The sequence below is a fragment of the Peromyscus californicus genome, unplaced genomic scaffold (assembly GCF_007827085.1).
Source record: "Peromyscus californicus insignis strain IS unplaced genomic scaffold, ASM782708v3 Scaffold_20__1_contigs__length_68692818, whole genome shotgun sequence".
NCBI lineage: Eukaryota > Metazoa > Chordata > Mammalia > Rodentia > Cricetidae > Peromyscus > Peromyscus californicus.
The window spans coordinates 41,525,816-41,540,503 of record NW_026294503.1 but is presented as its reverse complement, the minus strand read 5'-3'; the positions used below and the strand labels follow the sequence as shown (position 1 = coordinate 41,540,503).

The 14,688-nt window shown below is 54.9% G+C and overlaps 2 protein-coding genes across 5 annotated transcripts; both read left to right on the top strand.

Annotated features, from left to right (window-relative positions):
- The first annotated feature begins 32 nt into the window (after positions 1 to 32).
- Positions 33 to 1,459, top strand: Tmem276 (transmembrane protein 276). Its single transcript, XM_052748203.1, is given in 3 exon segments — positions 33 to 531; positions 688 to 1,017; positions 1,019 to 1,459. Coding segments are annotated over 3 exon segments (579 nt in total). The 5' UTR covers positions 33 to 438; the 3' UTR covers positions 1,175 to 1,459.
- A 1,308-nt stretch (positions 1,460 to 2,767) lies between these two features.
- Positions 2,768 to 14,325, top strand: LOC128116688 (zinc finger TRAF-type-containing protein 1). Of its 4 annotated transcripts, none has more exons than XM_052748192.1 (4): positions 2,768 to 3,326; positions 10,919 to 11,157; positions 11,768 to 11,979; positions 12,362 to 12,638. In XM_052748192.1, exons 1-4 carry the CDS (start codon positions 2,970 to 2,972, stop codon positions 12,469 to 12,471), a joined length of 918 nt encoding a protein of 305 aa, XP_052604152.1. In that variant the 5' UTR covers positions 2,768 to 2,969; the 3' UTR covers positions 12,472 to 12,638. The 4 variants fall into 4 exon arrangements, with proteins under 4 accessions (XP_052604152.1, XP_052604153.1, XP_052604154.1 ...); XM_052748193.1 differs by having other exon boundaries at positions 2,769 to 3,326; positions 12,565 to 12,691; XM_052748194.1 differs by having other exon boundaries at positions 2,770 to 3,326; positions 12,402 to 12,638.
- The last annotated feature ends 363 nt before the right edge of the window (positions 14,326 to 14,688 follow it).

Here is a 14,688-nt window from a genome sequence, read left to right as displayed (position 1 = left end):
TCGGGCCTTCGGCTCGGTGTCGCCAGGTGCGTGCGCTGCGCGCTGCCTGGCTCGGGCTGGCCTGCGCTGCCGCTCCTTCCCTACCGGGGCGTGGAAGACCATTTCTCTCCAAGTGCTAGGACTCGGGCCCAGGCCACAGCAAGGGACTGCGCGTCCTGCTGTCCCGAGGACCTCGCTTGGGCGCCAAGATTCCAATCCCTGTCCCCTTCCCCAATAAATTAGTCTTTCTTCCCTGTAGGTGAGTCCAGTGACCTCAGAGCTCCGAAGAGTTTGGGGCTTGAATCTAGTCTCATGTCTACTCAAAGGTCTCTGGAATTTGAGATTCCTGAAGAGCGGCACTAAGAAGGACTCGAAATCGCCGGCCTCCGGGCTTTCTTCTCTCCAGATTCGAAGATCCCTTCCCTGCCTCCTCAGACTCACTAGACTGTTCGAGGTGCCATGGTCTCCAAACCCAGGAGTGAATGGAGTACCCTCCTGTCCCACCTGGTGCTGGCAGCCGTGTCTCTGCATGCGGCGGTGAGCTCCGTACAGGTGAATATTCTTACTTTCACAAACCATGTAGATCGCTGCACTAGAAAGAAGGTGGCAGGAGGCATGGATGAGGTAGGGTCTCCTTGACAGCCCCAAACTCTTTTTAGAAGGGTGACTCCTGGCTCCTTAACATGTCTGTCTTCCCTGTGTCAACAGTCCAGCCGAGGAGCTGCTGCTGGCTTCCTGCTCCAGACCTTTGCAGCCATCGCTATGTTGGCCCCGGGGCTGAACACACACGAAGACTGTCTCGCTGGAGCTTGGGTTGCCACGGTCATCGGTCTGCCTCTTCTGGCCTTCGACTTTCACTGGGTGAATGGGGACCGCTCTTCTGCCAACCTGCTCCTGGGAGGAGGCATGGTGTTGGCAGTAGCTGGTGACCACCTTGGCCCTGAAGGGTGCTCTGTGGCCGGGCAGGCAGTGCTGCTGGTGGTGGCCGTGACCATCCTTATTGTAGCTGTCTTCACGGCCAACACTTACGGGATGTGGGGGGGGTGCCATACTGGGCGTGGCGGGGCTCCTGAGCCGCCTGGAAGAGGACAGGCTGCTGTTGCTGCCCAAGGAGGATGTCTGTCGCTGGGCCCTGGCTGCGGGCAGTTGGGCCTATTGCCGGGCCCTGCAAACACAGCGTCCACAGTGGGAGTGATGGTGGGCCTCACACAGCAAGGCGGGGCTTCTGTTCCAGGTACTACTTCCCTCCTCCTGGCCTATGTTAGGGATAGGATTTCTTTCCTCTGGAAGTGAGCCCCCTGTGGACTCACTAATCAGGGGCAGAGCGTGGGTGCGCTGTCCCTTCTCTGGTCGTGCATGTGTGGAAGCTTGCCTAAACCAGAATGCAACAGGTCTTCAGCACACTTGGGGCCCGATTCTGGGAGGAACATGGTTGTGAGTCAGAGGCCGGATTTCCAATAAACCTTAGGAATATACAGGAGTATGGAATCTGCTTCTTCTTGAGCTAGCTTCCCTAAGGCCTCCAAGGGTATCAGCTGATTTCCCTGAGTAAAGAAGGGATGATGTGCTTTAACTAGTAGAAGGCATTATTCACCTTGGCATTCTGGCAGATTTGCCAAGAGAACCCCAGTGTGCTGGGCTTGGTGGTGCAGGCCTTCAATCCCAGTTGGGAGGCAAAGACAAGCGGATCTCTGTGAGTTCTGGACCAGGCTAGCCTACATAGGTTGAATTCCAGAATGGCCAGTGCTACATATAGTGAGATCCTGTATTAAAAAAAAGAAAGGGCCGGGCGGTGGTGGCGCACGCCTTTAATCCCAGCACTCAGGAGGCAGAGCCAGGCGGATCTCTGTGAGTTCGAGGCCAGCCTGGGCTATCAAGTGAGTTCCAGGAAAGGCGCAAAGCTACACAGAGAAACCCTGTCTCGAAAAACCAAAAAAAAAAAAAAAAGAAAGAAAAAAAAGAAAGAAAGAAAGAAAAAAGAAAGGAAGGAAGAAAGAAAGAAACTCCATGCTGAAAAGACAGTTTTTGGGTCTTGGTTTCCTGGGACAAAGTAGATTTGCATATATCCTTGGTGGACCTGGCAGGTGGCCCTCTGGGGCAGTGACCTTCACAAGCTGATGGCCAAGTTAGTAAAGGGCAGAGGAGGGCTGTACCTCAGTGATTCCCAGGAACTGCACATCCCTTTTTTTTTTGTTTTTGACACCCTCTTGTCTGTACAAGCCACGTCTTATAACTCAAGACCCTCACTTTCCTGTATGGACTCTATTTTCCAGCCTCCAATCAATCCTGGGGCTGGGCCGAGGGGTGGGTTAGAGTGTACCCAGCCCTTCGCTGTTCCTGTACTCGCTGCCCGGTCGACGTTTATCCTGTCGCGCAAGAGTGGTGGTCAGTGGGTTTTTCACTCTAGTCAGCTAGGCCAGAGCCTGGCGCACGCACGTAAGCCCGAATTTCTGTGGACAATGGTACAGGCTCACCCCGACATGGGAGTCTTAGGGGCGCTTTGCACTCTCCAGGAGTCCAAGTCTGGGTGTTTCTCCGGACCCCAGAGCAGGTTGTACCTCTCCAGGGGCGCACCCCCTGCTGCCCCCTATCCCTCCCCCCCAACTCTAGCCTCCTGGCCCCCACTTCTGTTCACCTTCCACAGTGGGTGGGCCCTCCGGCATTCTCGCTCGTCCATTGGCGGTGGCCCCCGCAGCGTCTAGACCCTCGCGGCGCTACCATTTGCCCGCGCGGAGCACACGTGACCAGCAGGACGAGGGGGCGGTGGCGTGGGGGGGGGGGTCCGCAGCGAAAACAAAGATGGCGGCCGCGCCGGGGTTGGTGGCCGGGGCGGCTGCGGGCCGACGCGCGGGCCAGGCCCACTGAGGCAGCGGCGCGGTGGGCAGGTTGCAAGGTCGCCGCGGCAGCGAGGAGCCGGCAGGGGCGCGCGGCGACCCTAACTTCCAGCCGGCGAGCGCGCCGGCATCCGCCCGCCGGGCCGGCCGGCCGCGATGTCCGGCGCCGAGGAGGCCGGCGGGGGTGGCCCGGCTGCGGGGCCCGCGGGTGCCGTGCCGGCCGGGGTCGGGGTAGGGGCCGGGCCTGGGGCTGCCGCGGGGCCAGCTGCGGCGGCGCTGGGCGAGGCGGCGGGGCCCGGGCTCCCGGACGAGGCGGGCCTGGCCGGCGCTCGGCAGCTGCAAGAGGCGGCCGGCGACCCTGACGCGCCGCCCAAGAAGCGGCTGCGGGCGGCCGAGGCGGCCGAGGCGGCGGCGGCGGCGGTGGCAGCGGGCAGCGGGAAGCTGGAGGAGCGGCTGTACTCGGTGCTGTGCTGCACCGTGTGCCTGGACCTGCCCAAGGCTTCTGTGTACCAGGTAGGGCCGCCGGCCCGACCCGGCGCTGCGTCGCCTGGAGGCCGGGGGCCGGTGGCCGGGAACCCTTTCCTATCCAAACATCCACCTTCCAGGCCTTCGAAACCCTGCTCCTGTCTCAATGCTCCTTGTCTTTTCTTGCTTCGAATCTCATTTTCCGTGTTCTGCGTTACCCTTTACTTCTCCCTCTGAATTTCTTCTCTCCTCTTTAGATCTCTTGTCTACGTCTTCTGGTTCCCCCAGGGTGCCCTCCTTGACATATTCCAGATCCCGTTCAGCTGACCTCGCAGAGATCTGTGAACAGGTGTCCTCCCACCTTTCCTACTGCTCATCAACACTGCCCCTCACTTCTAGACTCCCTGGATGAAGACGCTTCTTATCTGGAGATAGGGCTCCAATTCTGGCAGCCACACCCCCCCCCCCCAAGAGTGCCCTTCCATGCCTGAACATTAAGTATACCTCCTTTTCTGCCCTATGAAGCACAGTTTCCTTCTGAAGAACTGGAAGAAGGAAGGGTCTCTCATCCCTTCCCAATCCTAATCTGGATGAAGCCAGCTGCATCAAATCCTCCTTTTTGGGTACTTTCTCCTGCCCCAACCTGGCCAGTTTTCCTACTCAGGCCCATCTCACCCATGCCAAGCTGGCTTCCAAAGTTGTCAGGGCCTAGGAACTTTGTCCTAACCCTTCCCATCTGAAGACCCAGTGTGCCAGGAGTATACTCAGCATACTTGTCTGTGTGGGCCTACCATGCCCTCTCCCAGGCAGAAGAGAGCAGACCTCTGGTTCAGTGGGAATTGTCTGTCCACCTTTCCCTGGTTTCTTTCCACCTCAGTTCCCGGCCTCTGTCAGCTTTCTTTGTACTTAAAGTAGCTGAAAGTAGCTGGTGAGGCCTGTTTCCCTGTTTTTCTTTGGACTGAGGACCTGGCTGAGGGCCAGCATAGGTCTAGTTTGTGTAGCTGTTCCCCCACCCTTTGGATCTCTATGTTCTTGCCTTGTCCTGAGGTTGTTGGTGTGTGTGTGTTGGGGGGGGGGGGGGAGATTCCAGTGACCTGGATGGGGACAGTCACCCTCCTAGGTGTTACGCTGGGGCCAACTGGAGGTCCATTTCCTACAGCTGCTGGTTCCAGCACCAGTATCTGCCTCTCACTTTAGAGGCCATCAGAACCTGCTCACAACCTTTTGTCTTGGCTTGGCTTCTTGGTTCTTCTTCGTGGAAGAGTTCTTCCCTTCCTAGGATTGAGTGAGAGTCCAGCAAGACAAGGCAATAGAAGGGGGTCCCAGGGAATTCAGGAGGTTCTTGGTTGTTCCTGGCATGGTGATAGGCCCCATGATATTGGCTCCTGGTCTACACAGGGAGCCGCCGTCCTGCTTCTGTCCAGAGTGACTAATGAGACTAGCAGGTTCAAACCAGTCTACACCGTGTTAGGAATTGCTCTGGCTTGGGCAGCTGGAGTTAGGCAGCTGAGGAAGTGTAATGAGTGGTGTGAGTGGAGGGGGGCTGCCTTCCCAGGTCCTGTCCCAGGCTGAAGGCAGCCAGGGTATTCCTGGAGCACACTTGGTGACCCAGAGGAGCTATGGGCATTGACACTGATCTCTAGGCTCTGCCACTAGGCCCCTTCCTATCTCTCTTCTGTTTCCCTGTCACCCGCAAAGACTGGGAGAATTCTTTAGAATATGTGATTTTGGAAGAACCCTTGAGCAAATTATCTTTGCCTATGCACAGATACCATGTAAAATGGGAGTGCAGCGAGAGGAAGTTTCCTAGTATCTTAGAATACTGCCAGAAACACCTGTGGCAGTCTCCTACCATATGCAGTGTAGCTCTGGAGGGTCTTGTTGCTGTCCCCACCAAGGTACCAGACAGGCCACTTCAGGGTTCTTGCCTAGTCTTCTCAGGATCTGAGCACAGATGTCAGTATCCCTGGCCAGGATCCACTGCTGGTCACCACCTCTGCCTAAGCTCAGCTCTTCTATCTTCTGCTCATCTTCTTGTCTAACCCATATTGATAGACTGTTTCCACCTTCAGCTTTCGATGGCAAGATTTGCCTGACCTCAGCAGAACACATGGCTCCAGGTGGCCCCAGCCATGCTGTGCATTCTGGGAACTGACTCAGATGCTCTGCTGGAGTGAAAAGGAGTGGGTAACCATGCTATGCCTGGCATGAACTGTGGGGAGAATTCCATGGGCTGCTGGAGTTGGCTGGGTATGTGGTAACTTGAGAGTGTATTATCCGAATGCCACCTGTGCTGCCAGGGAAGCGGACAGGAACAGACTCAGGCCGTATATGTGGGCTCATCCTCCTGGTCCTGAGATAGCCTTTGGACCTGCAGGGCCAATTCCCATGGGCCATACTCATACACGCTGACATATCACAGACTAGGAAATTTGCTCAGGTTGTCTGACCAAGGCTGTCAGCCAAGTAGCTCTTATCCCCGGGGCCTGTGTCAAGTGCTGCAGCAGGTACTACAGGTGCATGCTTTGATGTTCTCTGTGTGGGCGCTAGGTGTATCCTGGGCAACTGGCCTGGCAAGGTGTGTAGTCTAGGGTGGGCCCTTCCCAAGTCAGCCAGGCACTATGGCAGGTGTCTGGTAGGTGGCATGAAGGCCGGAGGGAACCCACACAAGAACTAGCTAGTCCAGACTGGGCAGATGGACAGGCAGTTTGTGCTGGCTCCCTGTTCTGGATGTTTTCGTGAGGCCAGAGGGCAATGTCATCAGTCAGTAACTACCCATGGTAGTGCCTTGTCTGGGGGAGTCCCAGCCTGCAGTGTTGCAGCTGTAGCCTGAGCCCTGACCTACGTCCCCTAGCTTTCCTGCTATAGTCCTTCACGTACAGTCCAGTATGGACTTCTGTAAGATAGACCCAGCCTTGACCCTTTCCTTGAGTGTCAGCCAGGTCAGCCTCTTAGCACTGCATCTGGCAAGGATTCTGCTCGTTCTTCCCACCCTTCCCAAGCCTTTGAGTTCAGGGATCAGTTAAATGGGCCTCTGTTATGGCACACAGTGACTCCACCTATATCTGATAAGAGCCCAGGCACTCTGTGACCGGGGCCCCCTGTCACTACTCCACTGTCGGACATGTTTTCACTTGTGCTGCCCTCTCCACATCCCTGCCTGCCTCTTTGCTTCCTCTTGGGCCTGACTGTAACAAAACCCATCCGGGGCCTTCTGTTCTCCCTTTGACAAGGATTCCTATCCTTTCCTACTCTGCCCCAGGCCCCAGAAGATGGTTATGTTCTGCTTTTGCCTCTGAACATGGGCAACTGGCTATCTGGTTCAGAAAAAGCCCAGAAAACATTTGTTCCGTCTCTCCCCAAGACCCCTTCTGAGATTGTTTGGTGTCCAGGGGCTATCACACACATGGTCTGGCATCCCCTGGCACTGACAATAATGATGGTTCTTTCTTCTCCCTCCTCCTCCTCCTTTTTATTTGTATGTGCATGAGTGTTTTACCCATATGTATGTGCATCATGTATGTGCCTGGTGCTTGGAGAGGTCAGAACAAGGCTTCAAATCCTCTGAAACAGGAGTTATGGATGATTGTGAGCAACAGCAGGTGCTGTTAACTGCTGGGCCAACTCTTCGGCCCCTTACTAGTTCTTTGAGGCAGAAAAGAGCCTTGAGAAAAGGTCTGCTTAGGTATCCAAGGAAGGACTACAGGCTTTTTGTTTCGGTTTTTGGGTGTGTGTGTATGTGTGTGTGTGTGTTGGTTGGTTGTTATTTTGAGTTCCTTTTTAAATCTAATCAGTGTTCGATTCTGAGTAGAAGCCGCATTCTGGGAGATTGCTGGGCCCTACCCGAGTCCTGGATGTGGCTGGCCTAGAACTTCACCTCCAGCCTGAGCAGAAGGCTCTCGTGCTGTTCTTGATTCCACCGTACTGGTTGTGTGCCCATTGACAAGGAGCCAGTTCTGCTCAGGCCCCTGCTTGACCCCGGAAGTTCAAGAAGCTGGGTCAAGCCTCAAGGTGCCACTAGGCCTGATGGAGCCTGACCTGTATCCAGGACACCATGGAAGGCTAAAAAGAAAGAGGCTCAGGCGGCCAAGCAGCACTTGGGTATTAGTGCATTTGGGGTACCAGTGGCTTCTGTCAAGAATCTGGGAGTCCGTGATACTCTGAGTGGGAGGGTAGGCATTCATATGGGTCTAGATAGCATACACAGTACTTTGGACCCCCTGTGTTTGTGGGGACTATGTTCCAGGCTTGAAAGAGGCCGACTGACTACAGGGAACATATAACCAACCGTAAGTTGTGAAGGACCCATTTCTAAGACCTGCTTATGGGTCAGGGGCCCCTAGGGCTTCTCCATGAGCATAGCTATTCCATCTACCTCTTTTCACCCAAAAGGAGAGCCTAGCTCAAATAGAACACTCCTGCCCTGGGTATGTATGCACTGTCTGAGTACATGTAAGCTTCCCATAGATTGGTAGATGAAAGGGCTAGGTGCTGGCCTGGAAGTGTAGGAGCAGATGACTGTTTTCTGGACAATTTAGAGGAGCCTAGGACCTCAGCCCCATGGGGATGGAGCTCTACAGGCTTTGACATGGATAACTGCAAGGGGAGCATTTGTTCCGGGGCTGCTGTAATCTGAGTGTCAAGCTTTGCTGTGACACATTGCCTCTCCTACCTCATCCTGTGCCCGGGAAGAAACTGAGACCAGCAGAGAGAAGATAAGTCCAAGATCATGCTGTTGGTGACCTATAGGCTGAGGGCGGAGCTCAACCCTGTGAGCTCCAACTCAGTGTCTGTCACAAGAGGGCCTACAGTGTTATCTTGGATATAAGTCCATAGTTTGCCTGGTTGATGATGGGATGGCAGCCTGGCCTGGCCATTGCAGGAGCACTGTGGAGTCATCTGTGGCCAAGCTTCTGAATAGGCAATGGGCACAAGTTAGGGGATAGGCAGTGTGTCCAGCTAAGGCTAAATATGGCTGCCCTGGACCTACAGTTGAAGTTAGGTCTTGCTCAGGAAGTTATGGAAGGGTGCTAGACTTGTGCATTGTTTATGTAGTGCTAACTTAGAAACCATCCCTTAAATGGCTGGTGAGGGGCTCCAGGAGGTGTACCTTGGCCCTTGGCTGGGCCAGTGTGCCACAGAACATCTTGGGGCTTGTTCTGCCATTGGGAGGTCAACTGTCAGGGCTTTGACACCTCACTTTTCCCAGACCTTGTAGACTTTCCCAGAGGCCCAGAGGGACCCAGAGAAAAACAGGGTAGGCACCACTTCCCTGTGGTGTGGAATTTGAGTCTGGAATTCCCAGGAGGATAGGCCCTGTGGCCAGACTCCGCCCAGGCTTAGGTGGCTTCCGAGGTTGGGAGCAGGAGTGATACTGAGTAGTGATAGGATGGGCAGCCTCGGACTCCTTTCCAAGTCTGCCTGGGCTGAGATTCGAAGCAGGTATCTGCAGCCTGGCTTAGAAACCTTGAGAGGATCAGGCTACAGCCAGGAAAAAGACTGCTGCACCTCTGCTCAAGCTGCTAAACCCTAAAAGTGACTCCAGACCTGGGCCAGAGCTTCATCTAAGTTTCAGGCAGCTTCTTACTGGAAAGTGACTAAAGCTGTGCACATGAGTGGTGGGGCCACAAGGTCCTTGGGTATCTTAGTGCCAATGTCTTGCTGGGTGAACTTTTTCTTTTTCTTTTTAAGACAGCGTCTCAGGTAACCCCGGCTGGCCCAGAAATCACTTTGTATTCCAGTCTTGGCCTCAAACAGTCCTGCCTCTGCCTCTGCCTCTGCCTCTGCCTCTGCCTCTGCCTCTGCCTCTGCCTCTGCCTCTGCCTCTGCCTCTGCCTCTGCCTCTGCCTCCTGAGTTCTAAGCTTACACCACTCTCAGTTCTGGGTAGAGTTCTTGGAGGTTGCTATGTGGTCACGCCCTGCTTCTGTGGGGGCATCCTGAGATGGCCTCTCTAAAACAGGTGAACATTTAATTTTGTGTTGTAGTCCCTTCTGCCTTCCAGAAGGAACAGTAGCCATTGTCCCAGGAATTCCCCGGGCAGATGGTGTTTAAAGGACTGTGACTTGGGCCCTTGGTCAGCACCTGCCATACCTATACCCAGGTCCTGAGCCCATTCCCATTGACTTCTAGGGGTGGACACAGCAGATGGGTTGTCCATCTCCACTTCAGGTAGCCCACATTCTGGCTGGCCCCTACCATGTCCTCTTCATCCAGACCCAGCTCAGCCAGGCTACTCTCCTCATAGTGCATGTTTTCATTTTTCAGCCAAACTTAGGGTTGGTTGTAGATAATCATGTGGTATCCTTGTAGGCATGGATTCTGCATTCGGCTTCTATCACCATCAGTCTCCAGCATGTAAATTCCATCATTCACTGAGGGCTCAGAGAGCCTGTTAAAGCAATAAGTTGGCAGCTAAGGTTTATTAAGCATGGCAGTTCTGGCATGGCCAGGTAGTGGCTACATATGTCTCTTTCCCTAACGCACACTACACTGTACAGAGCAGCCTTAGAATGATAGGCATGATATATTGTTCTCGTTTTCTCTCTCTCTCTCTCTCTCTCTCTCTCTCTCTCTCTCTCTCTCTCTCTCTCTCGTTTTTGTTTTTCAAGACAGGGTTCCTCTGTATAGACCTGGCTGTCCTGGAACTCCCTCTATAGATAAGGCTGGCCTCGAACTCACAGAGATCTGCCTACCTCTGCCTCCCGAGTGCTAGGATTAAAGATGTGCACCACCACACCTGGCTATTGGTCTCCCCTTTAAAGCTGAGTCCCTCTTGGTGTGAGAGGGCTCTCTCATAGTGGAAGCCCACCCTGGTATAGGGTTCTCAGCCCATCCAGTATCTTTTGTGGCACCAAATGGTAGTGTATATTGACTCAGTAAGAGACCCAGGTTCTAATAGTTTGGTCTGTGTGAGCAAGGACCTCCAGCTGGCAGGTCTGCTCCTGCTGATCCCATTTATATCAGCCTAACTCAGTACCAGGTCCCACCTACCTTTAACCTGAGCCAGCTTAGCCTCCTGCCTGCCATAGGCTTTGTGCCATTGGCTCTGGAGCAACCCCAGTAGGTAGTCGCCTTCCCTGGGTGCTAACAACTGCTAATTGTCACCTATGTTATAAGCAAGGGCTGATATGGAGGGGCCGGGGTTGATCAGCCTCAGCCATTTCTAGTCCCCACATGAACAGCCTTTTGAAAGCCAAGGGGGGAAATGCCTGCCTCAGCAGCAACCGTGACCCCAGGAGCAGCTGCTTGCTGGATACCTTTTCCAGGTCAGGCAAAAAAAAACAGGCTTCTGTGATGGGGAAAGTGGAAAAGCCAGGTTCCAAGCCCAAATGTGATCAGTCAGTTGCCATCAGGGTCTGCTGTAGATGTAGCCAGGACCCCCATGACCTGATAAGGCCCTGCTCTTCCCAAAACCAGAGCTAGGTCTATCCCAGTGTCCAGCGTGACCCTCCAAGCAGCTCTCAGTGTTGGCTAGGTACCAGCAAGACTTGGGAACCAGTGGGTACTCCTCTACTCTCTCCACCTAAACGCCCTCAGGACAACTGGTCTGGCTGAAGCCAGCAAGTGTGGGTGAGCACGTGTGTGTGCGTGCAAGCATCCCACAGGCCTGTGAGCTTCACCTCCCTTTCCTTCTTCGCAGTGTACTAACGGTCACTTGATGTGCGCTGGCTGTTTTATCCACCTACTAGCAGATGCCCGGCTGAAGGAGGAGCAGGCCACATGTCCCAACTGTCGTTGTGAGATCAGTAAGAGCCTCTGCTGCCGGAACCTGGCCGTGGAGAAAGCTGTGAGTGAGCTGCCTTCAGAGTGTGGCTTCTGTCTGCGTCAGTTCCCTCGCTCCCTCCTGGAGAGGCACCAGAAAGAGGAATGCCAGGACAGGTAACCGTGGTGAAGGCTGGGCCCTGGGGACCACATATGCAGCCCAGTGATAACCCTGTAGGCCCAGGTGGTGAGAGCATGCCTTTCCACAAAAGACAGTTAAGGTCTCCACTAGTTGCTCTCTGGATATGATGGTGGCCCTCTAGGAGTCTCTGTGGCTGTTGGGTAGGCCCTTAGAAAGTCCAGTACAGCAGGATCAGTTTGAAAGCTCTGGAGAGTTTGAGGGAGAGTCCTCTTTTGTTTGGCAACCCAGTCCCAGCACATAGAAACAGCCACTTGCCTGGCAAGGCCCTGGCACCAAGAGCTTTTTTCCTGGAATGAGGCTGTGTGGGGTCTGGTATCACGGTTGCAGCCACTTAGCTCCAGGCAGAAGGACAGCAGTACAGGGCACGGGAGGCATGTTGGCTAACAGCATAGTGCTTCTCTCTCCTTCAGTCTCCCCTGCGTCTTTCACATACATGCCTACATGTGCTCCAAGGGGCTGGGCTCACAGTCCATTGTGTCCTACAGGGAAGGGTTTGTGGTTGGGCAGAAGTAGCCTCTGAAAGACTACTGGGCATGGCCATTTACCCCAGCCACAGAGTTGACCACTCTCCTCAACTCCTTCCAGGGTGACACAGTGCAAGTACAAGCGTATTGGCTGCCCATGGCATGGCCCTTTCCATGAGCTGACAGTGCATGAAGCTGCATGTGCTCACCCAACCAAGACAGGCAATGAACTGATGGAGATCCTCGATGAGATGGACCAGAGCCACCGCAAGGAGATGCAGCTCTACAACAGCATCTTCAGCCTGCTCAGCTTTGAGAAGATTGGCTACACAGGTGAGGCACCCCGCATTCCCCTGCATGCCACACAGCTACTGTTTGGGGTTAGAGGGCTGACAGCCAAGAGCCAGGGAGGCAGTAGGCTCTGGGCAGTGGGCACAGGCTGCGCCGAAGGCCAGGCTCTGGACAAGCTCCAGATGGGCAGGAAGATGCCTTGGGGAAGAAGATAGGTTGGAGAGTGAGCAGAAAGAGGGATGCACCTGCATGGCTCTTCCAGAGGTCCTTCCCACCTGTCCCCCCTGTCTCTGCCCACCTCCCCAGCAAGATGACCTCCCCCTCACTGGATGGGGCTCCACAGATTTGGGATGTTGGGTCTAACTAGAAAATGGGGTAGGTTTTGGGCAGTCTGGGAGCTTGGGGCCTTACCTTTGGAGCACAGAACAAGAAGAACATTCCATCAAGTCAGGTCCTGTCTGCAGATGTTCACTGAAAGCCACAGGGCCTCCTGAGGCTGTCAAGAAGCTTGGACAGGGCTCCAGAACAAGCTGAGGGTCTCAGCTCAAACTGTAGAACTGGGAGTGGATTGCCCACACAGGAGTAGAATGGACTGGGCCTATGCTCACTGGATCTCATGGCTCCCAGGCATCTGCTACCAGCTTTGAACATGTCGGGGAGCAGGAGCCAGGCCACAACTTGGGCCAGAGAACAAGAAGCACCTGCTGATACTGGGGCCACTCAGGGAAACTTCATTCCCTCTACTGCTCAGCCTACAGCAGGTGGCCAGCTCAGAGCTCCCAGGGCAGTCTTGGACAGTCAGTCATGCTATGCTGCCTAGACTAGCCCAAACAGGCCTGAGATGCAAAGGGCCCAGGGGCCTGCATCAGCAGAAAACTCTGGCTCTTGGTTAACGGTAGCCTTGGCTGATCTCATGGCCTGTGGGATCTGGGTGGGCCAGGCCATGTGGCTACAGCAGAGGCTGGGTGGGAAGCCCTGTCCACGAAAGAAGGACTGGCTGCCTAAGAGCCCACACATCCACAGCAGGACGTGCCAGCCACAGGACTGCAAAGGCAGGTCTGCCTGCTAAGCGACGGCCCCACAGACAGCGGGGCAGAACCCACACCACAGTGCAACCTCAAGGACTTGGCACTCCCCTTGGGCAGGACCAGATACCGTATGCCCACCTGCCGGCTTTTCTGGCAGCTTTGTATCAGAACCAATAAAGTGCACTTGTTCTCAGAACTGTATCCTGTCTGTGTGTCTGCTTACCCCGCCCCTTCGGGGACAGGGGGCTGAGGGTAAGGAGGGTGGCTCTGTGGGTTGGCCACACCTGGGCCACATGGCCTAATGTCCCACAGCCTCAGGACTCTCCAGCTAATTGGTGTTAATTCTGTATGTAGTTGTTCCCCAAAGCTTGTGCACTTCCATTTGCCATAATTGCGTTTGACTTACCTTGTGACAAGTAGAACGCGCTATCTGGGTAAGTTGCCTTCCTCCCTGGCTGAGCCTGTCCTTGGCCTGTTGGGGAAGGCGCCACCCCCTGGCCCTCCCCAGCACTAACAGTTGGCTGTCTGGCCCTGTCTGTCTCCACAGAGGTTCAGTTCCGGCCTTACCGCACAGACGACTTCATCACACGCCTGTACTATGAGACACCACGGTTCACAGTGCTGAACCAGACATGGGTCCTGAAGGCTCGTGTGAATGACTCGGAGCGCAACCCCAACCTGTCGTGCAAGCGCACGCTTTCCTTCCAGCTACTCCTCAAGAGCAAGGTCACGGCGCCCCTGGAGTGCTCTTTCCTTCTGCTCAAGGGCCCCTACGACGACGTGAGGATCAGCCCCGTCATCTACCACTTCGTCTTCACCAACGAGAGTAACGAGACGGACTACGTGCCGCTGCCCATCATCGACTCGGTGGAGTGCAACAAGCTGCTGGCCGCCAAGAACATTAACCTGCGGCTCTTCCTGTTCCAAATACAGAAGTAGGATGGGCCCGGGACACCTGAGGAGCAGAGGGCTGCAGTCCAGTAGTGCTGTCCCACCCCTCCCTGGCTTGGCAGCAGCTTCACACAACTATCTGATCATTTTAGCGAAGGAGGCGAACCAAGAAAATCAAACACTGAGAAAGTCTGCATGCGTGTGCAACGGGGTCCCTGCCTCTGGCTCACCTTCCTCCCCTTTGCCTCCCACCTCCTGCAGGCAGCCAGAGGCTGGGCTGACCACAGTGGAAACAGTACTCTGGGCTCCTCAGGTACAGGTGGTGAGGAGGGCAAGGAGCCAACCACCCTCACCCCAGCTCCCATCCTCACATCGAGGTGGCACGGTGGTTCCCTGGCCGGGCTCAGGGGCCCTGGCTGACTTCAGACAGCATATTTGATTGCAATTAAAAAGGCAGCCTTGTTTCCTACTTTCTGTTTTGTTGGAGGGGAAGGCGTGGCCGTGAATGGACTTCATGGGAGATTTGGTTTGGCCTGGTGGTCTGAACCTGTCCCGTCCCCAATACTGCACCTATGTGTGCACCCCAGGAGAGACTTAAGAGACACTGCCTCCCCCACAGTCTTATCAGAGGTTGGGACTAAAGCCTGGCCAGTGAGCCAGAGAGGGTTGGGCTCCCCAGCCATTGACCACTCAGAGGAAGCAGGACTTGGCTAGTAGGACTCAGCAAATGTTTTCGGAATGCAGGGTGAAATTCTGTCTCTTCCAGGAAAAAAATTAAACTCTACAGGCTCTTTTAAGTGATACGATTTTAGTGAGATACAGTCCATTCGCT